The following is a 25,958-nucleotide window of genomic DNA, read 5'->3' as shown; positions in this document are numbered from 1 at the left end:
GTGCTCGAGCCTCTCCCTGAGCAGAGAGGGTGTTTTTCTAGCAGCGAGCCATGGAAACACAGAGCAGATGGTGCAGCCAAGGCATAGGAAGTGTGAGAGGAGTGCGTCCTGGGTGTTGCGCTTGAGATCTCGTAGGTGTGTCTGGGAGAGGTTGCTAGGTCTCTGTGGCATATGTGAGGCTCCATGGGGAGCCAGTTTCAAGAGAGGGGCAAAATGGTAGCTGAAATAGTGTATAAATAGGAATAAGATAATCTAAGTGTTGTTCCACAAATATTGAAGAAGCTGGAAAAATGACAATGAAACTACTTTCTAAAAAAAGGTAAACTATAGATTGTAGTGAAGTCTTTGTTAGAGATGAGGTTTTTAAGTGGCTTTACCTACTCATGTTGCGTTGGTATTTGATTTTTATCTTGTGTAGGTCTGCAGATTGGCTTCAGAGAGTCAGTATTCTCCAACTTTTCTGCTCAAACTCATTCACACCTGGAGTAAGAATCCCAGGTAAGTGTTCCTCTTGCAGAGAAGCACAAGTGCTTCTCCTGAGTATACAAAATTCAAGAGAAGAACAGCACACTAAGAGGTTATGAATGAATAATTGTGTCAAACCCCATATTTTCCTTTTCCATTAGACTGTTATTCTCTTGATAACAGTCCAAATGCAGTTGGGAAGATTTGCAGTTTATGCAGTTACTCTACTTTTAGTGGGCTGCTTTTCCCATATATTAACAACTAAGTACATATGTAGCCCAAACCCAGCTGATGGGTGAGGAGGAGGCTGACTTGTTAGAATATGTCTGTGTCTTGACCAATGACTTCTTAGTCTTGGGAGGTGGGAAGTCAGTTTTACAGTATATAATTTCATTCATGATTTTTGTTTCCCTATTTTTTTCTATTTTATGAAAGAATGTGGACAGTTTCAGCATAGAATCTGTGACTGAGGTTCTGATCTTGAAAATTGTAAGAGAGCTTTTTTTTGAGGCAGACACAATAAGAAATTCTAACTCGGTTGTCTTGGGTCATTTTTGCCTCTTTCACAGACTCACTGCTTTTCCTTTGCTAAAGTATCCAGTGTCTGTTTTAAGACATGTTATCTGTAGGCATGAAGAACTTATATACAAACCTCTAAAAAATGGCATTGGATCATTAGGTTAGGAGCAAACTAACAGGAGACTTGGGCAAACATCTGTAGAGAAAGGGTTAGGTTTAGATGATGCTATCTTGAAGGAGGAAAAGGGACTCGATGACCTCTCAGCCTCCATTCATGCTGTCTTTCATGACACTATCATTCTGTGATTTTTTTTTTTTTTTGCACTTTCTCCTTGTTTGAAGGAGAAGAGTCATTATTTTTTGTGTGACTTTTTGTACAAAAGTGTTATGAAGTTCTGAACTTAAATTTTCAGCCAACCTTTTTTTATAATCTTTCTCTCAGGTATTTCCCTTTGCTGGCCAAGCAGAAGCCGGATCACCCAGAGTGTGATATACTGACAAACGTGTTTGCTGTGCTGTCAGCCAAGAATCTCTCTGAGGCCACATCCAGTCTTGTGATGGACATAGCTGATAGCCTTCTCAACAGCCCAGATTTTGAACCCACGGAACAGGTTTCCAGTTTGAGCGTGACTGACTGTGTTGTCATGGTCACTGGAGACGTGACAGAAGGTATGCCTGCATGGTCGTCATGAGAGGCCTATTGGGTGCTTTGGGCGGAGGTGTTAGATTTTGATGAGGTGGTCTTTGCGCTGGCTGAGGACACCAGGGAAGGAGACCTCCCAGTGGAGATGGAAATGTCAGTGTACAAATTTGTCTTGGCCTCAAGAACTGTGAAGTCCTGCTTGTCTAATGACTGGTGAGATCTACATTTGAGTGTGAGGGTGCTAAGCATGGAGAAATTCCTTATGAAGAAGGAAAACGTTTGTGTTGTTGACGTGCTTTGTCTGTGAAGCTTGGACTGATACGATAACTTCAAGAACTGCATTGCTGACTTGACTCTGAGCGCAACATCAACTTTTATATAAAAGCCCACTCCCCACATGCACATGGTCATGTATCACTTTGATGTTTAGTCTGTGCTCCCTGACAAGAAAGACCTGCCATTGATTCCTTTGAGTGGCAGTAGAGAGGAAGGTTGGTGTGCTGTGTTTGATGCTGCAGAGCAATCTTTTACCTGTAACACTCCAAGGCAGTGAAAAGGAAAGCACTTATCGCTGTGCCCTTGTTATGGCAGCTTTGATTTGCACAAGAGGTCAGTGGTAGAATAAAGAAAACTATGTCTATAAATGCTGCAGTCATTTAGAATACAGGTACTACCCTTGAGGAGTGTCCCTGGTACCTTTTGCAAAGCCCACACTTGCTGGGGCTGTTACTGAAATCTGTGAGAACTTTTGTACTCTGTGTGTGGTTTCTTTGGTCCCAGCTCAGACACACGTTAGACTTGGTCTCAGCAAGTGCTGGTATGTCTTCCCAGCAGCCAGATGACCTGCACATTCTTAGCTCCTGTTAATTTTGAATTCCACTTGTGAAACCTCCATTGTCTGCTTTTCCCGCTTTGTTTGCAGAGGATTGCATCTCCCTTCTGTTTCTTGCAGCACAGAGTTGGATGTTGCTAACTGTTGTATCCCTTACAGAGACCCTCAGCCTTGGTTGCCGCCTGGTTCTGCCTCATGTTCCTGCCATACTTCAGTACTTCAGCAAAACAATGTTAAATGTGGAGAAGGTGAAAAAGAAGAAGTATAGAGCTCAAGTCAGCAAAGAGCTGAGTATACTTTCCAAGTAAGTGATTCTTTAGAGCTCAAAACAATTCAAAAGTTGGAAGGAGGGAGGAAGAGAGAGGCTTTTCGTAATAGGTTCCAAATTAAAAAACTTTAGGTCTCAAACTATTTAAATTTAGAACAGTTGAAAATACCTGGATCATTGACCTTGCAAGTTGCTAGTGATTGAGGCAAAAAGTTTTCGGAAATTGATTCTAGCTGTTTTGGTTGCTGGTGCTCAAAACCAATGCCTCTTGGGGGTCAGAAGAGGTACAGAAATGCCTGCGGTCATGTGGAACTGAATACTTGGGCTGATACTGTGATTTTGGTGGCTACGCTCTATTAGTCTGGATGGGCTGACAAAGCCCTGTGATAATGCATCAGTGCTGAGTGAGTTCTTCTTTGCTCTGTACCGGTGATTGGACTGATATATAATAGTAAACTACCTTGTCTCATTGTGCAGGATCAGCAAATTTATACAAGAAAAGAGTCAGAATTCGGTGCTTGTGAGCCTTCTCCTCCCTTTCCTTTATCAGAGTAACATGGAGCAGGTAGGTAGAAATTACTTCCCCCTCATTAAACATACGTTTTTCTTTTAATAAAGTATATTTGTTTAAGATGCAGACAAGTCTTATTGATCGTAGGCCATTTCTCATGATTAGCCTGTAATCAAGTCTTCACGTGTTTGTAGTCAGCTCAGAACACTGTGCTGTTGTGCGTCGATGTGTACAAGTCACTGGATACTTTGTGGGGTTGCCAGTGCCCAGGCTGACTCTGTTCCCCCTTTTTGTGGGGAAGGTCTGCAGAAGTTTTTATGCAGTCTTTACATCCATTGCCACTGTAGTCAATCCACCGAATTCCTTGCAGCGTTTGAAACAAATGCAGCTCTTCACTGTGGATTTTGTGTACCCCAAATCCAAAGCCACAGCATCTGGCCAGCAATATGAATACATATGGTTGAGTATGTAGTACGTGCTGTGTAATGGGCAGTGCTACATTGGTCTGTTGTGGGATGAAAGGCAAACATTATACAGTACTCTCAAAATGCTCCCTTATCTCCCGCTCCCATTCTGTTCTCCTTCCACTCTTAAGGAATCAATCTGTGGGTACAGAAGTATATCTCAGAACTGAAACTTCCCTAAAATCCTGAATTCTTCAGGCATGCAAATCATATGGGCTACATTTGCAAGAAGCAGAGCTCTCCATGACCTAGGGTTGTGTAAACTGTTAAATAAATCAAGTACTGAGGATATTAGTAGACTATTTTGTCTGGGTTTCCCTCACTGCCAAACCTTGTTTTCAGAAACATAGTCCCATCTACAATTAATGAATCTATTGATTACTCGGCTTGATTGCCTGAACCCTTGGATCGTGGCTCGGGTCTCATTTTTCTTAAAAGACATGCAGTTGCTTAATGAGAGATTTTAGGTTTGCAGAAAGAACTGCCAGGCAGCAACCTGTAGCTTCTGCTTTGCAAGTGGTCATTTAATTGTTCACAGAGGATTCTTGGGTTTTAAATCTGTGAATCATTATGGGACCAAATATGATTTCCATTCAGGAACATCATACAAGTATATGTGCTGCTAATGGTTGTTTCACAGGTTAAATAAATACTAAGGTTAAATAAAGCTCTATTATTTCTCCTGACCTTTGAGTCATTTGAGTCAAGAGACAAAAAAGAAGCCTTCGTCATGATGGCACTCTTCTCTAACACCGTGCTTGTGTCTAACTGAAAGGTTGTAAGTGCTTCTGAGAGATTTGATGATTGCATTGTGTCCTCCTGATTTGTTGTTCTTATTCAGTATCTGTGATCTCAAATACAGCAAAGTTGTTAAGTTCACTCTGTGTCTTGAAATATTTCCCAAGGAAATGAAATAATCTCTTGAGATTTCAGTACTTATTGACAGTTATCTGTCTCTTTCAGGGTACAGAGATTGACATTCTGGAGACAGTGCAGAACTTGCTGAGGCATTGCTCAAACCCGACAAGCTTTCTCAAGCCACTGGCAAAGCTTTTTTCTGTCATCCGAAACAAACTGTCTCGACATAAGTTGTGCTCTGTATTTCAGGTATTGCATTTTTATGTGTCTTTCTGTGCTTTTTTTACTTGTTCTAAGAGCTCAAGAACAAAATGAATAGCAGTATTTAACTTCTCTGTACATGAGCTTAAAAACCTTTTTAATCTACATCATCTGTTAAGTGAAAGTAACAGAATTGTATATGATAGAAATTAACGGGCTGCCTGAAGATTTGTGAAAGTTTTGGCTTACAGCCTGGTTGATCATCACCAGGGTTCTTTTGTGTAAGAAAAGCCAAATAAAGCACAATTCATCTCTAACAAATCCTGTACCTTTATGAAATAAGAATGGATTTCAGCATCCTGAATATGATTTTTATTTGTATTCTTCTCTCATAGATTTAGAGCAGCCAGGATGTTTTGTACTTCTTTAAAGTGACTAACATTTTTTTTTTCAGCAGGAAAACCTAGAAGACACTCAGTGTAGATATTTAGAAACTTAGGAACTTAAAACACATATCTTCCACTTTATGGAAGAATGGCTCTTATTAAACTTCTAACAGGAGAAAGATTAATGCTTTCTTCATTTTTTTTTTTTTTTTTGTCTCTAGTGGTAAAGTCTTGAGTTCTTCAAATTTTTAACAACTGTAACAGTTAAGCTATTTTATTTTATGTTTCTTTTTAGACTTTATCTGAATTGGACAGTGAACTGAAATATATTACTGATGTTGTTAAGGTATGCACAGTTTCTTTGCTCGCTTTTTTTCCCAAACATTGTATTGCCATGTTTCTGGCCTTTTTCATGAATGACTTGTTGCTCTCTCTTAGCTGAATGCCTTTGATCAACGGCATCTCGATGATATAGACTTTGATGTACGTCTGTCAGCATTCCAGTCAATCACAGCTCGCATCAAGGACATGCAAGCGGTGGATATCGATTTCCTCATACCTGTTATGCACAACTGCTTCTATACGATCCAGGTTGGCTGAATGTTCCTTCTCTTGCTTTGTGCACCGTGTGTCTGTAATGAATCCAGTTTCCAAATTATTTCCGTTGGCTGTTCTTTGACACTGTGAAAAATTTAGAGATCATATTTGAGTCTTCCTACAAACACCTACTTTTAAGTTTTATTCACTTGCTTCTTCATCTCTGTGTCCAGAAGGGCAAACCCAGTAAGCACAGTGCGCTTTACTGTAGGTGAGTCCTGGAACTGTTTGGTCAATTTTACTGTATAAAAGGCATATTACAGTCTTGAAAGGCTGCTTTTCTTTTTCTTGCAGCATGTTCTGGTTGTGTGGGCCTGCTGGTAAATCTAAAAGGATTTTTTTCCAGATGGGAAGGGTGGGCATTAATTCAGGACTAGAACTTCTACAGGGAGGCTCTCAAGGGTTACTGGGTCTCTACAGGCTTTGTTCTGTTGTGTTCTGTGGTACTGTTCAGTCCAGTCTTTTGGGGAGAAAAAGGTGTCCTACCCATACTCACATGGTACAATTTCTTCATCCCCTCAGCTGGGGGATATGGCTCTCAGTGACAATGCAAGCCTTTGCTTGACCAGTTTGATCCATCAACTGGCAGAAATCGACCACACAGAGAATGACTACAAGGAGCTAATCCAGCACACTCTCCTGGAGTCTGTGAGAAGGGGGCTGAAGAGTAAGACTGAGGTAAGGCAGAGCTATGTGATTGCGCATCTCCAGCTGTCTTCACCAAGGTATATGAGACATTTTATGGATGAGTTCTCTGAGTCTCTTGCTGGGTTAAGAAGTGCAGGTACCCACTGTAAACTTACCCTTCATTTGAAATCCTATAAAAATGTAAAAAATCATAGAACTCAGCTGTCTTGTGTTTCTTTGCCATTGTTCAGCTTTTCTTAGCTGTAGCTCATGCTTTGGAGGGCAGACTTTAATTTATCTGCAGTCCTAAATACAGCTATATTTGCTGTTACCAAAGAATAGGACTTGTTGACTTGTAAATGGCAGCATTGCTGTTCTGAGGGGTGTGTGGCAACCTCTCTGAGAGATACTTAACGTTCACCTCTTGCTGTTTGCAGAGCATCCAACAGGAGTACACATCATTGCTTTCCTGCCTCATTCAAACGTTCCCAGCAAATCCTGAATTCCAGGATTTGGTCCAGTTGACCAACTGCCATGATCCCGACATGGACTTCTTTGAGAACATGAAACACATGCAGGTAAAAGGCAACAGGCATTCCCTAGTGCCTCTCTCTCCCTCCCAGACCAGAAGCGTTTTTCTGTGCGGTAACGTTTTCCAAAGCATCTGTGCACTATCTTTCTATCTGTGCACTGTCTTTCTATGTGCTATCTGTGTCACTAGATATTGGTAAAAGAAAAAGATGCGGGCATCGTCACATGGGTGATTGTGAATCAAAGTCATATTTCTATCCAGAAATTTATTTGGTTTATGCTTTAGGAGCACTGTTTTTACCTCTTCCTAATTTATCAAAAATAATCTAAAAATTATTATTTAAAAATACCTAAAGTAATTACTTTCATTTTAAGTGATTGTTCATGATCTTGAGCAGGCAACTCCACATTACAACCTGTGTGTGACCCAGCCCACAGTCAGCAACAGCGTCATGAGGATTCCTCTGACACAGGCAGGGAACAGGTCCTTTTGTTTTTTCTAGCCTGTTCCCTGCTACTCTCTGCCTGCAGGTTCTGCAGCCCCTTTTCATTCACAGACCTTTTTAATATAAATGTTGCACAAAGCCTGGTCTCCTGTTTTTTCTTGCAGTATGAAAATACAGCCTTTCTCCTGCTTTCATAGATGCAGTCAGAGAGTGCCTTTGCTATATCTGTGGTTTTATGTAGAGTCTACATTATTTTCCTTCTAATTTTATCAGGGCTTCTCATCTTGTATCAGCTGCCTCCCTTGACTGATACCTGAAGATGGCATAGTCTTATGATTGTGAATTCACAGTGAAATATCCCATTGTGTTGGAATATTTATTGAGACAAAAGTTTAGTGAAAGCCTAGAAGCTGAAGGAAAGGGGCATGGCCTGTCCTTGGGAAATTACTGTAATATGTTTGTCATTACTTAAAACAGGCATTTTCAGAACTCCAGAATGTATGTGCTCCCTCGCGCGAGCTGTGACTTGAGCACCAACTCACTCCCTGTCTCATGTTTGGCTCAGATCCACAGGAGGGCACGAGCTCTGAGGAAACTGGCTAAGCAGCTCACTGAAAAAACACTTGTGCTGTCTTCTAAATCTCTGCAGAACTACATCATGCCTTATGCTACCACTGCCATTTTTGATGAAAAAATGCTTAAGGTAAGCTTTTAAATTGAGTGCATACATTTGAATATTTTTGTCTTTGTGATATACCATTCTCCATAAAAGACTAACCACTTTAAAAGGCTGATAGGTTTGTGGAGTGAGTGTTCTTCTTTCAGACAAGAGTGCTGTGCTGCTTTTGGTGGCAGAAGGAGGACTTGGAAGGTCCAGATGCAATCTGGGCCTAATCCTATATCTGCTGAACCTGTCCTGGTTCGTGAAAGTGGATCTCTTAACTGTTCAGGGTTTGGAGGTTTTTTGTTTGTATTTTTTACTTGGGGTTATATTTGTTTGCATTTTTTGTAATCAGGTGGTTATTTTTTTCCCTCTGCCTCCAAATTTCTCTCTTCCTGTTGAGTTGTGAGATTAGTCACTGCTTGAGAGCAGAATGTCTGTGGTGAGAAACACAGGCTGTGCCTAGTAATTCAGGTGGGAATAAATACTGTTTTCTCTGGAGTTGTGGGGGAACTGCAGGAATTGGCTAAAAAACCCCCTGAAATCATTAGCAGCTTTGTAATCAAAGTTTGAAGGGTGATATTTTGTTAGTCACTTCCTATACATTTTATTGAAAATATATGCAGTGAAATTACTTGTAATGTCAATGTGCATATACTATCTACTTGTGACTTGAAAAAGCAAGGCTTCACACTTTTGTAGTTCCTTGCGTACAATCAGAAAAACAGCAGAGCTGCTTATGTTGGATGAAGCAAATGCCTAATTCACGTACTGTCAGAAACATTCTTCTGAAGCTGAAACAATTAGAGCCTAGGCACAGGACCCAGCACCTGCAGCCACACAGGCTGTGCTCACCAGTAGAGTGACTGCAGTTGCTTTTTAACCAATGAGAGGTAAAGTGCATTGATTGAAACCTTGGTGAAGAAACCAATACATTTTATTTCACATCAGAAATGGGTTAATGATGTGTATTTCTAGTTTATCAGCATAGCCCTGCAGTGTGTCATGTGTCTGTGGTTAGATATCTCAACTGGTTTTTAGTTCTTCACACAAGTGAGCCCATAGATTTAGTTATATGAGAAAAGTTAAATGTGTGCAGAAATATTTGGAGGAAATGGGTCTGGAGATCTGCTTGGTGAGCTGTGATTTATTTTACTTTATTTTTGTAGCTGGTGATCAGGAGATCTGAAAGAGATGAATACCAAGCATCCCCACTAGACAGACATTATTTCTTCTGGGTCTCGTTGCTTTGAGTAAAATAGGCTTTAGATACATGTTCATTATGAATGCTAACAGCAACTGTATTTCTATCTTTTGGGCAGCATGAAAATATGGTTACAGCCTCGGTTGAACTTATTGGAGCTGTCTGCCGACATCTCTCGTGGTCAGCGTACCTGTACCACTTAAAGCATTTCATCCATGTCCTGCAAACAGGACAGATCAGTCCAAAGCTGGGAGTCAGGTGGGTACTGTGAGCAATGCCGCTCCAGGTTTCTCCAAAGACTGCTAAGGCAAAATTCAGTGCCCCTAAGGAGCATCGCATGGATTTTAGCCTCTTCCCTGGGATGAGAGACTGCCAACTTTGAGCTGGGCTTATGCAAGTGAAAGTGCACAGGCCTTGCAGGCTGCAGCTGCGAAGGAATAACAGGTCATGACTTTCTCAAGCTGTGTCTCACTGAGTGCATGCCAGGATTAGCAGCTTCTGCTTCTGTCACACTGTCCTTGCTCCTGGGACACCTACATTGCTCCAGCATCACTGCATGGGAGGTTTCACAGTGAGCCAGGTCACAGAATGCATCTAGCTGAAAAGCAACGAGTTTTTATTTCAGGGTAAACCTCCTTTTGCTGTAGTGTCACTGAGTCTGAAGTTTTCCAAAAAGCACTTTTAAGATTTTCTGTTGTATTGGTCCATGCAGCCGCTCCTTTTTGTGCAGAGGACTGATCTCTCTTCATGTTTCCCTTACGCAGCTTGTTAGAGATGGTGCTGGAAGCCTTTCACTTTGACCATGAAACGCTTGAAAAGCAGCTTGTGACCATTGACAGCCAAGGTGAGCTTCCTGCTCCTGATTGTAGAAATGCTACTTCTAAATACTCAAAGTGCAGCTAATTGGAATTTCGTGCTTCACTCTTGAGGTCAGCTACTCCCAGCTTTTTAAAATGTGCATATTGGAAGTTAGTTTTGACTCACCTTCTCAGGAGCAATGCAGACTGTCCTCCTGTGTGTTGACAAAGTGAGGTGAGGGGAACCATCTCCACATTACCTCTCCATCCCAGGCTGGATGGATCTGGGGGGTTCTCCAAGGTCTGCACCCACTCATGTGGCTGCTGATACATCTGAGTTTTTTGTCCTTGATATTGGCTGCTCTCATGGTTATCTGCAGCCTGAGAAGAGTGCTGTACATCCTTGCCTTGCTTCTCCTGCCATTTCATGGGAATCATAGAATAGTTTGGGTTAGAAGGGACCTTCAAAGCTCGTTTAGTCCACCCTCCCTGCAATGAGCAGAGACATCTTCAACTAGATCATGTTGTTCAGAGCTCCATCCAGCCTGGCCTTGGAAGATGTGATGTCTTTGGCTTCTTCACCATTGTGGTTACCTATATTGTGGCCTTTGGGATATTCTGAGGAAGGAGGAGGAGATCTCACAGCTGTGCTTGTCACTACCTCTTGCCTTGTGAAGTTCTCAAATGTAAGTGAATGGCAGTTCTTGAAGGTTCATGCACATTGATCTTTGCTTAACCAAAATTCAGCTGAAGAGTAACCTAGTCCTTGCTTTAAGCCTGGTCCTGGGGGGTGATTATCAGAAACCAGCATGCCAGAGCTTCCCTGTGCAGTAAACCAACACTGATCCTTACTGATTTTTTGCTGTCACTGATAATAGGTAGGAGGAGCTTTGTGTAGAATGAAGCCATCACAAGAGTCTCTTCTAAGGGCTTGATTTTTGTGGCCTTCTATATTAACCTGTGCTTTTGACAACTGCTTGACAGAAGCTGCTGCTGTGGACCTTAAGCCAGTGGTGGAGGCTGAAGAAGCCATGGAGCTGGAGCAGAGTGAAGGGGAAGAGGAGGTTGTTGAGGAAAAGAAAGGAAAGAATCCGCTTGAGGTGCCAGCAGAACCTGAGCAAGCAGCTGAGACATCTGAAGATGCTGAGCAAGTGACCAAACCTGTTTCTTTCTTACCCCGAAATAAAGAAGAGCTGGAGTGTCTGATCAAACACATTCAAGATACAGTTACAGTCAACATCTTGCCTAAATTGCACAGGTGTATTGTTGCAAAGGTGAGGAGTTGGCATGGGAAAGGTGTTTTGCAGGCCTATACTGCTACTATGAAGCTTGAGGTGCTACTTCAGAGGCCAGTGGAAAAGCAGCGCACAAAAAACATATAGACACAACTGGAGAGAGGCCAGCTGAAAGTACAAAAGAGGCTTTATCCCCTTTGTTTTGTCACAGAGATTACTGACAGCCCCTCTTCTCAGTGTGGGTGTGATGTCTTTACTTCCCTGCTGAGAACTGGTTTGGACAATGCAAGTGAAATGATTCACTTTGTGCAGCCTGTTGGAAAGTTCCCAGCCCCTTGTGAGCACCCAGCGTAGCTTCTGATTGAAGCTACTGGGGTTTGTCTTACTTGTCCTTTAGCTGTCTGGGTTTTTCCTGTAGTCAGCAGATGGTAGCATCTTGCCTTGTTGGCCTCTTCTAGGGCTTGTTGAGAAAAAGCAGAATTTGTTTATCTAAGTTGAAAGTGCATTGTGTCTTTCTCTCTTAAAAAGGTAAAAAGAGACGAGGAACACAAGCTTGTGAAATCTAACGTCGTGAATGATGATGAGGTAGTTCGCATTCCATTAGCTTTTGCAATGGTCAGGATGATGCAGTGTCTTCCCCAAGAGGTGATGGAAGCCAACCTGCCAAGGTAAATCCTGTTGGAGCTCCGTAAATGTTGTTCATTGTGCTGGAAATGAGTGCAGGCACCTTTCTCAGGCTGTGGTTAGGACAAGGCTAAATCCAAGAGGGGCATCTTAACAGTCCTTAAATACTTTTTTTGGAAACTCGTTTTCCTAGTGACATGCCCTTCTGTCAGCATTCGACTTCTGTATACTAAGTTTGAAAGGAACTTGGTAAATCCTGAAATAAGAGCGGAGATGTGAAGCGAGGTGCAGAGGCAGCCATGTCAGAGCTGGGGAAAGAATAATGTACAGAAAGAAAGGACAGTCGGTAAAAAGTCTTGAAGGACAGTAGGTGTGTGTATGACATAAAGCCTTTCTGCAAGGCTGGCTTTGGGTACAGCTCTGGATGTGAAAAGCAGTGTTATTAGTTCTGCTGTGTTTGGAGGTGAACTAAACTGTCTGTCTGTTTCCAGCATTCTGCTGAAAGTCTGCACATTTCTGAGGAACAGATTTCAGGAAATCCGGGACATCGCCCGTAACACCCTCACTAAAATCATGGAAGTGTTGGGAGTGCAGTACCTTCTGTACATCTTAAAAGAAATGAAGTCCACTCTTGTCCATGGGTACCAGGTAATGCTAAAATTCTTCCTCTTCTGCTCTCTGTAGGGTTTTTTTTGATGCATTAGGAGGAGAATCCAAAGGAAGTTGGTACTGAAATTGTTTTGCACTGGTAGAATAGCTTGGTATAACTAAATACTATTGCTAGTGCCTACATCAGTCTTTGTTCTGCAAAGTGTTAAATGAGGGTCTGTACCCAAAGAACTTAAAGAGTCTAAGCAGGGAAGAAGAGAGGATCTCCATTTTGCCCGTTGAAGAGTTGAGGCATAAAGGTGAAGCATGAATTTCTGGTTCTAATAAGATTGGTAGAAATCTTTCTAGTAAGGTCATTAGGGTCAAGCATCATCTGAGGTGAGTTGGCACAGAGGCTGCACAGACAGTATGTGGTGAAGCTAGGTGAAGTCTTGCTTCCTAGATCCAGAGCCATCTTTCCTCTTTCCACAGTGGCTGGGGTTAAGAAAAATTTTCTATGTGAATTACCGCAGCGGAATAGCATAAGCTTCTAGCTGCTGTGACAGTGAAAGTGCCAACCCATACAGCCTAAAAATACCAGTAAGAGCACTGGGGAAAGAGGAGATTCCAGCCCTCCTGGCAGTATGTAGAGGGACAGGGGTCCTCTTCCTGCTGCCAGTACCTGGATTCTCCTTCTCCCAGTGATATTTTTTTTTTTTTTTTTTTTTTTTTTTTTTTTTCCCCTCCCCTATAATAAGAGCTCAAGTGCAGTGTGTGAGTTGTGGTATCTCTGCTATGGGAATCTCCCCATGCAGTATTGTTGAAGAGGTCTATGAGGGGTTGGGAAACATGATCTGTTCTCTTTTTCTCTAGCTCCATGTGCTCACTTTCACTGTGAACCTGTTACTGAAGGGCCTTACTACCAGGCTCAGTGCTGGTGATTTGGACCCCTGCTTAGATATCCTGATTGAGGTAAAAGCTATACAAGACTGAAGAAAAGAGCATCATCGAGTGTCTGGGGCAGGTTCTGGGAAGGTTTTGCATAGATTGTCTTGGACTTGGTGGTAAACAGGGCTGCTTGTGTGTGTACTGCAAAGCAGGGAGACTGCTTTCTACTGAGGCATCAGCAGAGTCCTTGTAGAGTGGTGGAGTATCTCTGGGACTATATCCTGAGCCCCACATCCTGAGAGGGAATGGGTTAAGGACTGAGATAACTAACAATATTCCCATGTACTCTAAATGGCTGAGCAAGTCAACAGACATCTAGTCAGTGCAGTCCATGGAGCCCAGGAGCTCAGCTGGCCACCCAGACAGGGTATATTTGGATGTCGTGGTCTGCCTGCAGTCTCACTCCCTGAATCACAACACGACGGAGGGGTGTGAGAACAGCGTCCTCATCTGGTGTGCTTAGACTGGAGTGTTTTATGTTGACAAAGGAAAGGTAGACGTGATTTGTGGGAAACCTGGAGAATTTTTTTTCTGTGACTGGGGATAGTGTTGTTCTGCTGCTGCTGGAGGAACCTGACTCTGCTTTTCTGCTCCTCTCATTCACTTCTCTTGCCTCATTTCCAAAGATTTTCAACCAAGAGTTGTTTGGGAATATAGCTGAAGAGAAAGAAGTGAAGGGAATTATCTCCAAGGTCATGGAAGCACGTAAGAGCAAGAGTTACGATTCCTATGAAATTCTTGGGAAGTTCATAGGAAAGGGCCAGGTGACAAAACTCATTCTGCCACTGAAAGAGGTAAGAAAAGTCAGCCACAGTCTGTCTCAGTTCTAAGCACTCTCAGTTCTGTATAGTCTAAAAGAAACTTTAGTGCCTCCAGGTGGCTACCGTGAAATTACCTACATAATCCTACTTTGGCTTTCCGTTTTTCTTTTGAAAACTAGTATGCACCCAGCTAATAAAATGAGATTTTTACTGTCGATGTCCAGGGCAGGGAAAGGCATTCTGGGAAGCTTTCAACCCCTGCTAGAGAGGAAACTGAGAGTTCTCCACGCCCTCTCCCTCTGCTAACACTTGTTTCCTCTGGAGCTCCAAAGTCCTACAAGGCCACTCTGTGATTTGATCTCTTGTTGTGGTTTAACCTGAGCTATCAATACAAACACAATAGCTGCTCACTTACCCCCTCCTCTTCCCCCTCCCCCCCCGCCCCCCCAGTAGGGGAGAGAATCAAAAGGGGAGAAACTTGGATTGAGATAAACACAGTTTAATAAAATAACAAAATACTAATACACTACTAGTAAATATATATATGTAAAATAGAAATAGAATATAAAATAAACGATACTCAATGCTATTCCCCATGAACTCTGTCCACACTAAGCAGCCAGTCTCAGGAAGCGATACCCCAGTCCTGAACAGCCGATCCAAAAGAGAGGGAAAAAAAAAAAGGAAAAAAGGCAGAAAAGCCTAGAGACCTCTGCAAAATGGCAAAAGGCCAGATTAAACATCCCAAACAAAACTCCCCCAGCTGCACCCCAGGGAGAGGGAGAGAGAGACAGTGACCCAGAAGCTCTTGACTTAAGTCTGAAGCATGACGCTAACGGGATGGAATACTCTCATTGATCAGTCTGAATGTCAGTCAAGCTCTGCCCCATCCGTGCTTCCCTTCCTCAATGTCTCACAGCTGTGGGCAGAGCACTCAGAATCTCCTTAGCTCTCAGACCAGGGCAATTAAAAACATTAGCTCTGTGCTAGGGTGTTATCTCTTGTTCTCAACCAAGTCCAAATATTGACCGTGGTAGCTATGAAAAATAAAGGTTTCTAAGTGCATGAAGAAAATTAACCCATTTTCAGTCAAACCAGCACACTTGTGCATGGAGGAAATGTCACCAAAATGTATTCAGGGTCTGTCCACGTGCAATAATTGCTTTTTCAGAGATGCAGTTTTTTGAGTAGGGTGGAAGCTGATGCAGAAATGGAGCCCTGGTTTGCTCATGAGCTCCAGAGTGTCCTGGTGGCAATACATGAACTGGCTGGAGAGAAAGGGAGGGACACTGGGGCAGAGCTGAGGCAATGTGATGCTGTTCACGTAGGGAGCTGGGGACTTGCAGCACTATGTGATGAAGGAGGAATTGCTCTGGCTTTTCCCATGATTTCTGAATACAGATAGCAGATCGTTGCCCTCCTGGCTCTCATGGTTGTGCTTTTGCAGGTTCTGGAGAGCACCACAAGCCTGAAGATAGTCCGGAAGGTGCATGAGGCGCTGCGTCACATCATGGCAGGGCTGATCTTCAATTCTGACATGAATGCAGAATCCCTCCTCCTCCTCAGTCATGGTCTTATCAGTGAAAACTTGCCTCTGCTCACTGAGAAGGCCAAGTGAGTTCCAGGGTGTTATCCAGACAGTCTGTAATCGATTGGGAGGTTTGTTTCCAGAAATGGCAGCTCTCAAAACCAACCAATCAAATGTATGAGAGGTTCCTTTGCTTTCATTTGCCTTTTGCTTTCAATGTAAGTGAATTATTTGGGCAGTCAGAGGGCAAAAAGAAAGTTTGGAAATGGGAGTGAGCACTTAGAGAATTCATGTGAATCTACTCTTGCAAGTGCTCAGGGCCTTCAGTAAGGCTTTTTCACCATCTGGTAAGCTGGTATGTGCATTTTAGTGTTTGGATGAATGGACAACGGGCAGTGTTTAGAAGCAAGCTACTAACTGCCATGTAAGATGTGTTTGGGATCCTGGATGTTTTCATGGGGTCAGGAACAAGAGAGACTGTGGGCTGTCACTTTATCACTTTAGTGCAGAAGCCAGGGAGAAACATCAGGTTTCCTCTCCATCTGGTGGTGTCACTGCTCAGAGCTGGGCCTGGATGTCTTGCATCTCCTATGTTAGGTAGGCTGACTTGTTCTAGGATCTGACAGCTGTCTGCAGACTTCCTGGAGTAGTTTCATAAGCCATCAGAAATTCAAGTATGTATCTGTAAATGAAGTGCAGTGGGCAGTGGCAGGACGTAATTTGCTTGAAGGAACTACCAAGGTTGATCTGCCCACTGAGAAGAAAAAAGAGGGAATGTTATGCAGATAAGTGTGCATTTGTTATCTTCATAATAGTGATATTGTTCTCCAGTCTGAGAGCCCCATCTGTAATGCTGCTCTCAAGTTGTCTTTATTTCGTTGTGCTCTGGCTGTGACTTGCTTTTGCTTGCTGTGTGGGGAGCAGCTGAGCTCAGTCCAGGTCTCTTCACTCCCAACAGCAAGCTTGTTTGGGAGAGGGTTGAAATCTGAGTATCCTCCTTTGCCATACCCTGCTTTTCAGAAAAAAAGTTGCACCTCCTCCAGATCCTCGGCTGCAACCAGAGAGCTGCCTGCTGCTCCAGCCCACTCCCACGAGAGGAGGCCAGAAGGCATGTGTCAGCAGCAGGACTAACACATACATCTTGGTTGATTCAGGACTTCGGGTAAGGATCTCCTCAGATACCAAGCTTTGCAATCAAAATTTTTGTTAAGAGTATGGTATTTTGGATATATTGTACTTACAACAGAGTCCCTAGCCTTAATTTTATTTTGCATGTAACTCCAAGGATGCCTCTTAGAGAACTGTAAAAAGTGCTCAGCCTGTTGCAGATATTTGAATGGGCTATGGCATAAATTTTACTATAATCTGAAACAATGTGGGACCTTCCTTGACTTATTTGAGTCCTTGCCTGACATTGAGATGAGTGTCCTGTGTTTTCTACGCCAGCTTCTGCACATGAGCCTGAAGAGGTCCAAAGTAAATTCTTCTGAGGAACATGCTTTGGAAATGTTGGATCCTTTTGTTCAGCTGCTTATAGACTGCCTGAAATCTATGGATGTCAAGGTACAGCTCTGAGCTGGAGTCTGTCTGTTCTGTCTGTTCTACTAAGAAGGGTCCTACCCACAAATATCATCTGGCAGTTGATCTGCAAAAGAAGAGAAAGCCATCCAGTGTTCAAACCTGATTTCATAGGTGTGCAATTAGGTTGTTTGAGGACATGATGTCCCAAGCGGGAGGAAGGATTGTGGCTGTTGGAGGGCTTAATGCTCTGCCCCATGTGCTGCAGGTTCAAGTATGGACAAGTTCTCTTGGAGCATGTTGATACAAAGACTTTCTAGGCTATCTATGAGGAGGTTCATGAGGTCCTATGGCTGCTGGGAGCAGTGTCATCACAACTGTGGTTTGTTTTGATCCAACTCTAATGTCATTATTACCAGCAGCCTCCTTTTTGGGCAGCTTTGCATTGGAGTGAGCCTAGGAGGGAAGCTGTTAAACCTTGAGTTTCCTGGGAATGGAAGGCATGCCTCATACACTATCAGATATCTGGGGGAGGGCTTTCAGGTGACCTGGGTTCTCGGCAGAGCTGCTTCTGTGCCTTGAAGGCATCTCGGCTTCAGAAAGAGTTCCTGTCATCTTGCTGAATTGGCACTGTGTTAATGTTTTTACCTAGTAAAATCAAAGTTAGAGAGTTGGGGAGTGGCAGATAGTGCTTTTAGAGCTGCGAAACCCTTTGCATTGCCATTACATGAATGGTTTGAAAGAGATTGATTTTGTTAGCTAGTTGGCTTTTACCACAGTTGCAGATGGCCTGACCATGTCTGTAAGAGAGTGAGGAAAGTGTTCTCTCAGTGTCACTGTACCCACTTGCTGTCCTTTGGCTCTTTCTTACAGGTGATAACTGGTGCTCTGCAGTCCTTGGTATGGATTTTAAAGTTCCCTTTGCCTTCTATCAGTACAAATCTGGAGCCACTGATCAAGCAGCTTTTCCTCTTGCTGAAAGAATTTGCCAAGACAGGAATAGCCAAAGGCCAGAATTTCCACCTGGTTGTGAGCTGTTTCAAAGTAAGTCAGACCCAGCTCTGCTCTTTCCTACTTTAGGATTACCTTTGTAGAATGAGACCCTTCCAACTGCAGATCTCTTCTGCAGCTGTCCTTGGAGAGGCAGTCTGGAGATCACAATGTAGTGAGGGAAATGTGGCCTTGTTGATTCTTTCCCAGGTGCAAACTTAAGTTACCCCCAATAAATGCACAGCTTGGATCTGAAGAAGTGTTTTTATAGAAGCATATTTGCTTTCTTTCTTCCTTATAATAGTATCATGTTATCACCCTGTCTTTTGAGAGGCATCGGTTTTGTACTTGGATAGCTTGCTTTTATAATAACATGTTTAATTGGAGTAAACCCTGGCAGCTGGAGTAAGACAAGGGAAGGGGGCAATTAATAGTAGCAATAACTGCACTTACAGTGTGCAGTGTCTTTCTGTAGCTGTCTTCTAAACACATTGCTGGATTAATTAAGCTTCATAATCATAAGGGAAAGTTAGAGTAACTCATGTGGAATGCCAGTGCCAGAAGCATTTTTACCTCTTCCTGGCTGCGTTTCTGTATCATGAGTCATGTCTGTGAGCATCCCCACTCATTTCAAGGACCAGTCTGAATTTGTGTATTTGTTTGTGCTCAAAATTGCCAACTGAAAGCAGAATGTGGTGAGAGCAGTGTTAGCTGCATGTTTCAGAGTAGCAGTTTGTCTTTTCAAACCTAAGTGGTATAAACAGAGTCAGGCTTTTGTGTGGGCTTGTATTTTATGGCACTCCATGTGTACGAACAATGTGCAATTTTATTTTGTAGTGTGTAACAATACTTGTCAAGAACGCAAAGAGCCAGATAACAAGCAAACAGCTCCAAGTGTTGCTTGGCTTTGCTGAAGAGGACATTTATGATTCATCACGCCAAGCCACTGCCTTTGGCCTTCTCAAGGTATTCCTGTGACACGGGCATATGGATTCTGTGAGCCACTGGAATGGTGGTGATTCTGCCGCCTGGTGGAAGGCTGTACAATCTCACATCAGGAACAGGCCACAGAATGCTGTTAAGGCTCTCTGTTATAGGTGGGGGAAAAGCAGCAAAGCTCTCCTGTTTGACTTGTAGTGACTCTTTAAAATTGTTCGGGAGGTTGTTTTATACACATGCACATGAGGATGTATTTGAATCTGAGGATGTTTTTGCTGAAGAATCAACATCCCTAATCATTAGACCAGGTATTCTGTCATTCAAAAGAAATAGAAATGGATTTGTAAGCCACCCCTTTTTTTTGTTTGTTTCTGGGTTTTGTTGCTTGTTTGTTTGTTTTGTTGTTGATTTGTTTTGTTATTTGGTTTTTTTTAAGTTGCTCTGGCTATGTTTGAACAGGTGAAAAGGTCATTGTTAATGTACCACCTGAGACCAGTGTAGTCCCAGGTTATAGTACTGCATCTCACATGGTGAAAGCAAAACGACATAACTGCAGCTGTGCTTTCTGCATTTTTAGGCTATTTTATCCAGGAAACTGATTGTCCCTGAAATTGATGACGTGCTGCAGAAGGTTGCCCAGCTGGCCATCACGGGTCAGAGTGAGCCGGTGCGAGTCCAGTGCAGGCAGGTGGGTGGAATGAAAAGTCTCTCATCTTACTTCACTTAAAGCTCTCTGACAGCCTAGAGGGCTCAGTGTGGCCATCTCACCTTTCACGGACTTGTGCCTTAGCCCTGCTGAATCCCTAACCCCATTTCCCCTTCTTAATAATCCTTGTTCCCCTTGTTATCTGGCTGGGATTAGTTCTCGTGCCTGGCGCACAGCAGAATCACAGACTGCCTGCCATGCCGTACCTTCAGAGACCTGCTCGGTAACAGTGGCATGGTTCCTCCTTCAGAGGATTTTAGGCTCATGTAACTTAAGAGCCTTGCCCTTTTCTGAATCCCAGCAGAAATTTCCACAAATCCAGGATTCCTTCCCACTACTTCCTCATTCTTTCCAAGCTAAAAGCAACCAAATGGCAGGATTGTTTGCTTTGTTTCAAGCACTGGGATACAGATTCAGCAGGAGCTGTGCGTAACAAAATAGTGCATGTCCACAGTTACAGGATGAATTTTGCAGGTTGCATGATCTCTCTTAACAGAAACCTGCACAAATCACGGTAATATTCTAAAGGCTGATCTGGCAGTTGTCCAGCACCTGCAGATCTTGTTCCAGGCACAGAGCTTGGGAGCAGTTGTTGGCCCCTTGTGTAATAGGATTGGGATGAGAAGGCTGGTTCTCGTAAACTTGCTGCTCCATCACTTAATTTTATTCATAACCTTTTTACAAGCTTTCTTGAGTGTTTCATGTAACTCCTCTCTGTGTTGTTGGGGTTTTTTTCTTTCTAGATTTACTTAAAATATATTCTGGACTACCCCCTTGGTGACAAGCTGAAACCCAATTTGGATTTCATACTCGCACAACTGGAGTGAGTTTATATTCCTGACATCGGTTAGAACAGAACTTTTTTGCTTAAATATGACTTTAGTGGCCATCTTGTGTGTCAAAGGGCGGTTTATGAGGATCAGAGGATGTGGCTGAAGTCTTGATTTTCCTACCTCTAAAACACTTCCTTTATTCAGAGACGGGCTGTTTGATAAAGCAAGTCTTTTTTCTCTTCTCTGTTTTACAGCTGGTTTTGTTGTTATTTATCTCTTTGTAAGCAAAGGTTCTGTTGTTTGCTTAGTGGTTAACCAGCTACACTCGTTGTGAACCAGGCTAACTGGAAAACCAGAAAGAATACAACAAGGTGCATTTATATGACTCCTGTCCCATGGCAATGGTCTCACCTGCAGCTGCAGGCACAGTTGAGATCAACTGCAGCATTTCAGCAGGAGCGGTGTGCCTGAAACCTCCTTCTGAGCATGTCCCCTCTCTTGCTCAAGGTGACACTTGTTTACCATGTTCCCCAGCACTGTAGCACAGTGTGGCTGTGCTGACTCAAGTTGACTGGGGCTGTTTTTTGCCTGTTTGTCTCCCTGTGCCTGTTCTCTGAGAGGTGGAGGTGATGGGCCCGCTGCTTCTCTTCTCCTAAGTACCAGACCAGGGCTGGTAGCTGTTGTAGAAAGATCCCTGCCATTGTATGTTTCTGGCATTGACTGGTTTTGTAAATTGTTAGCAACTTTCTAGTGTATTAACCCAGCCTTAACTGTTAATCATTTCCTCACAGGTATGAGTATGAAACTGGAAGGGAATCTGCGCTGGAGATGATCGCGTACCTCCTCGACATGTTCCCACAGGTAACGAGCACCCCTTGGTGTTCCAAGTCTCAAGCAGTTACTGCAGATTGCAGTAGCAGCATTTTCAGAATAGCAAGTGAAGTCTAGAGTTTTCTCATTGTGGGGGTTTTTCAGGATTCATGAGAAATATTATTGACTGAACTGGTGTGTGATGTACGATATCTGTTTTGTTGGCCTGACTTGGAGAAGGGTGGATCGAAATGAAAGCGGAAAAAATAACTGTGCATCTGTGCAGGATAACATACACAAAATTCTAAGCTGCCTTGAAGCTCTGCAGCTGGAGCTTGACTGAGCATTCAGGAGACTAAGAGAAGTGCAGCCAAGCAAGACGTTGGAAGGAAGGAAGAGAAATTCTGCACAGTAAACTGTGGTTCACCACTGCCTGATTAGATTTAGTATCTCAGCTTGGCTCCTGGCAACTCTGTAAATCAGCAAAGAGCTGCTGTCTCTGAGAGAAGGACCTTTGGACTGACTGCTGCAGTGCTGACGGACTTAAGCCTGTTTCAGTGGGAGCTGGGCATGAAAACACCCTTCAAGGTTTGATGCTCCCGAAGTCTTGTCTTTAGTGACCAATGACAGAACCTGAGGGAGTGTCAGGAAGATGTGCCAGGGGAGGTTCAGGTTGGACATTAGGAAAAGGTTCTTCCCTCAGAGGGTGGTGCAGCACTGGAACAGGCTCCCCAGGGAGGTGTCACAGCCCCAAGCCTGACAGTGTTCAAGAAGAGACTGGACAACTCCCTCAGACACATGGTGTGAACTGTGGGGTTGTCATATGCAGGGACAGGAGTTGGACTCGATGATCCTTGTGGGTCCCTTCCAACTCACAACATTGTATGATTCTGTAAGTCAGAGGCAGAGCAGGGCTGGGGCTACTGAACACTCCTCGTGTACTACAACAACAACTGGTCACCCCCTTGTTTCAGTTCACCTGCCTTGATGTGGACCCCTCTCAGGGCTGACGTTCCTCTATGTGGTGCAACAAATCCCCCTCTTTTCCCCTTTAAATGCCAAAAGCTCCTTGGGGATGTGCAGTTGACTAATGGTTGTTTCTTTCTAGGATCTACTCCACAAATACTGCGGGCTGTTTTTTCTCTCCCTTTGTATGATGATGATAAATGATGACTCTGCCAAATGCAAAAAGATGGCGGCTTTGACGTGTAAATCTCTCCTCAGTAAGATAAGCAGTGAAAAGCAGGATCTGATGTTTTCGCTGGTCACAGAGTGGTTTCCCAGCAAGAAGGTATTCTGTGGTCTTTTCACTGACCAGGTCTGGACTTTGTTTGAGGGCCAAGTAAGGCTAAGGCAATTGAGAGATTACTAATACCAGGTCAAGTGGATTGGTCGATTCAGTTAAATGCTGTACTCAGCACCATAGCTGTTGCTAGTAAGAAGAGGAAGAAATTATATAGCTTTGTATAGCTGCACAAATGTATGGAACTGCTGCTGATGTAGGTCAATCTACAGACTTCCCAGCTGCATGGTGCTACTTTCTAACAGTTTCTCTTCTGGGTCAAGTATTTCACCAAGTGTAGTCTTTGCTCAGATTAAAGGTTTGAGCAAATTCCTTAAAACTCTTCTGGTCCCAATAATTGGCTTTTTGTGCTGCCCTTAGCTCAGACTTGTTTCATGCAAACCTAGTCTTACATGTCTCCTATTTTGATCTGGGTGCCTGGGCGTTTAGTTATTCTACAACTGCACTTGGCTTCTGTTTCGCTACACAAGAGGAGTAGGTGTTCTTCAGCACTTCATCCTTTTCATCTCTAGTATGTTGAGTTCTGGTTTATAGCTGCGAGATGTCTGTTGTGCTGTGAAGAATCAAAGAGTGCAGAGTAGCTCCCGGAGCATTGCAGCTGTTACCTGGGCTGGAAAATACCTTTTAACATTCAGTTTTAGGGTGTGTTTCTGAGGATAACTTGTGCTGCCAGATGCTTTTGTCCCTAGCTGCCAGCAACTCCTTTTTCAACAGTACTCTGAAAACCAGCCTGTCTTAAAATGCTGTTGCTACAGGCAAAAGTAAGGGTTGCTACAAGCTCCTGCACATGGGAGCTGCAAGATTTGATTATCAAGAAGTAACAAGGGGTGTTATTCTTTCTGTTGGCAGAGCTCACACAGGAGGTTGGCTGCCCAGGCATGTGGTTTGTTTGTTGAAGTGGAGGGAGTAATGTTCGAACGGCGGCTTGAAGCTGTCCTCACCTTGATTGAAAAAGAAATCAACCCAGTGAAATTTGAACACGTAAGTAATTTTTCCCATGTATGAGGCTTGGGGAAAGAGAATTAAGAGAATTAACAAAATTGAAGAAGGGAAGAATTGTAGGAGATGTTTAGCAGCTGGACCTACTGTTTGGGACCAAGGAAATGCGTAAAATACACATTTGTTCTGAAGGGGACCTCACTGACCTAGAACCACATTTTTTGTCTGTAAGCCCAAATTTGAGGTCATGTGTCACAGCACAGGGGGCAAAGGAACTTTGCAAAGCCACCTGGCCTGAACTTGCAGCCATACTGTATAACCAGCAGACATATTGCTCCTTGCCCCAGTTTCCGTCAAGATCTCTGTAGGTGGAAGGGGTCCTTGAGACAGCCCTTGAGTCTCAGGCATTTGTTTTTTACCTGTATGACTTGGTGAGTTGACATTGTGTGGCAGGATGTATGTTGAAGTAGCTTTCCCTGCTTCTGGTCTTTCCTGCAGTGGCAGGAGAGGAGGAGGGACTTCTGGTTTTTGTTTAAAGTGGAGCTATAAAAACCACCATCAGAAAGAATGGCAGGGTGCACAGGTAGCACTGGGATGGGCTAGAATCTCTTTAGTTGGAAAACAGCCTGACGATCACACTGACAACATTGGTTTAACTGGGAAACGTGTCTGCCAGCTGCAGAGATTTGTGCAAGCGTGGAAGCCCCAGAGTGCGTCGCTGGTGACTGTCTGCTTTGTTCAGTGTTATCTGCAGCTTTCACTTTCAAAGGTGTTCCCTTCCTGTACTTCAGACCACAGTTTTGTTTTATGGAAGATCTTTTCAGTGCACATGATTAACTCAGAATAACAAGGCTGCCTCAGATTCTGCTTGGCATGTGGTAATCCCAAAGGGATCCCAGTCACTGCACCTGGGGAGTGACCACGTATGTTTCTAATGTGCAACATGCTGAACAAGAGAGAAGAACCTCAGGGTATATAAATTGGTGAGAGATGAAAATAAAATACCTGCAGTGAGGAGAAATTCAGTGTAATCACCCCCTTGCTGTGACATGTAGGTAAAGCACTGACTAATTGTATCAAACCACCTGCTGTTTGCAGGCAGGGTGAGGACCTGAAGATGATTTGGTAAGACACAGTGCACAGAGTGTTATAACAACTTGGGGCTTCCCAGGTGACACAGGCAAATCTGCACTCATCGTGGCTCTAAGAATTAAAACCTAATCTGCACAAATACGTGTATAGACATTAATGATATACATTGTGTGTAATTTCTTGCATCTAGAAAACTAACGGTTTGTTATGGTAACATCTGTATAAAAAACAAGAAGAATGATTCTAATAACAATCTCTTGCAGAGGTTCAGTCTCCAGAGGAAATGCTTTAGCGGAGCTGCTTCTTGTCTGTCTGTTTTGGGAACTGGGTACAAGTCAGTCTTCCGTTTCTTTGCAGGGTTGATCTCAAATTTATCTAGTAGTGTAAACAAGCTCTGTCTTCAGGTTCTCATGAGCATCTTTCTTGCTGCTTTTATTAGATAACTGAAGAGGAGGAGGAGAAGGCTGCAGACAGACTGCTATTCAGCTTTCTTGTTCTGGTAAAAAAGCTAATCACAGAGTGCAACTTCATTCAGTTAACCAAGAACAGTGCTCTTGTGAGCAATATCTGGGGTAAGTATCAAGAATTATTATGACTGTGTTGCAAGGAAGATTCTTTGTGTGCCACATGCTTTTTCACACCCTACTATAAACAACTGAACTTGGTTGTACAAGGTTTGCATTCTGCAAAATGCTAATACATGGCAGGTACTGGGCAGTGAAAGAGAAGATGTTAATGGAAAGAGTTATGTGGTTGATGAAAACAAGACACCCTCAGTTGCTGGGAAGTATTTTCTATTATCCCAAGAGCAAGTAGTTGCAAACTATTGTGCGTTCTACCATAATTACATCCTCTTGGATGAAATTGTTTGGTTCTCTTGGGAAGATGAGATTTTCTTGATGAGATCATACATACCAGCCAACAAGCGATGACACGTGGTAGTAGCACTGTAAATACTTTGCATCTGCCAGAATGTTAAGGCCTGGGGGTTATTTGATTCAAGCAGTTTCCCTGTGAGACAGACCATACAATGTTGGCTGGCTTATTGGCATTTTGTTGCCTTGTTTTTAATTGCCTGATTTGCTGCTATCAGAAGGCCTGGTTCTGGCTGGTTACTGTCTCCAGAGAGTTCTGCCTGCCAGGTGCCTTCGGTGAGACAGGAGAGAACCCTTGTAAAGCCTCAGCTGCTTGGTG

The 25,958-nt window shown here is 43.3% G+C and overlaps 1 protein-coding gene across 2 annotated transcripts in view; it reads left to right on the top strand.

The window, feature by feature from the left end:
• The window catches only part of UTP20 (UTP20 small subunit processome component), a 66,591-nt gene that overhangs the window by 34,431 nt on the left and 6,202 nt on the right, over nt 1-25,958 (top strand). For both annotated transcript variants that reach the window (XM_065658370.1, XM_065658363.1), the window contains 28 exons: nt 419-498; nt 1,427-1,653; nt 2,619-2,763; nt 3,205-3,292; nt 4,666-4,809; nt 5,443-5,493; nt 5,586-5,738; nt 6,267-6,422; nt 6,809-6,949; nt 7,914-8,051; nt 9,332-9,471; nt 9,978-10,057; nt 10,995-11,284; nt 11,774-11,913; nt 12,361-12,517; nt 13,331-13,429; nt 14,032-14,199; nt 15,614-15,780; nt 16,715-16,856; nt 17,141-17,257; nt 18,086-18,256; nt 19,040-19,168; nt 19,719-19,829; nt 20,591-20,670; nt 21,412-21,481; nt 22,539-22,721; nt 23,583-23,714; nt 25,204-25,336. In XM_065658370.1, coding sequence (XP_065514442.1) covers nt 419-498; nt 1,427-1,653; nt 2,619-2,763; nt 3,205-3,292; nt 4,666-4,809; nt 5,443-5,493; nt 5,586-5,738; nt 6,267-6,422; nt 6,809-6,949; nt 7,914-8,051; nt 9,332-9,471; nt 9,978-10,057; nt 10,995-11,284; nt 11,774-11,913; nt 12,361-12,517; nt 13,331-13,429; nt 14,032-14,199; nt 15,614-15,780; nt 16,715-16,856; nt 17,141-17,257; nt 18,086-18,256; nt 19,040-19,168; nt 19,719-19,829; nt 20,591-20,670; nt 21,412-21,481; nt 22,539-22,721; nt 23,583-23,714; nt 25,204-25,336 — 3,832 coding nt within the window. The remainder of the gene's footprint in view (nt 1-418; nt 499-1,426; nt 1,654-2,618; nt 2,764-3,204; nt 3,293-4,665; nt 4,810-5,442; nt 5,494-5,585; nt 5,739-6,266; nt 6,423-6,808; nt 6,950-7,913; nt 8,052-9,331; nt 9,472-9,977; nt 10,058-10,994; nt 11,285-11,773; nt 11,914-12,360; nt 12,518-13,330; nt 13,430-14,031; nt 14,200-15,613; nt 15,781-16,714; nt 16,857-17,140; nt 17,258-18,085; nt 18,257-19,039; nt 19,169-19,718; nt 19,830-20,590; nt 20,671-21,411; nt 21,482-22,538; nt 22,722-23,582; nt 23,715-25,203; nt 25,337-25,958) is intronic.

Source organism: Caloenas nicobarica, chromosome 1, assembly GCF_036013445.1.
Source record: "Caloenas nicobarica isolate bCalNic1 chromosome 1, bCalNic1.hap1, whole genome shotgun sequence".
NCBI lineage: Eukaryota > Metazoa > Chordata > Aves > Columbiformes > Columbidae > Caloenas > Caloenas nicobarica.
Note: the sequence above shows the minus strand (reverse complement) of the source record. Positions and strands in the feature narration are given on the sequence as shown.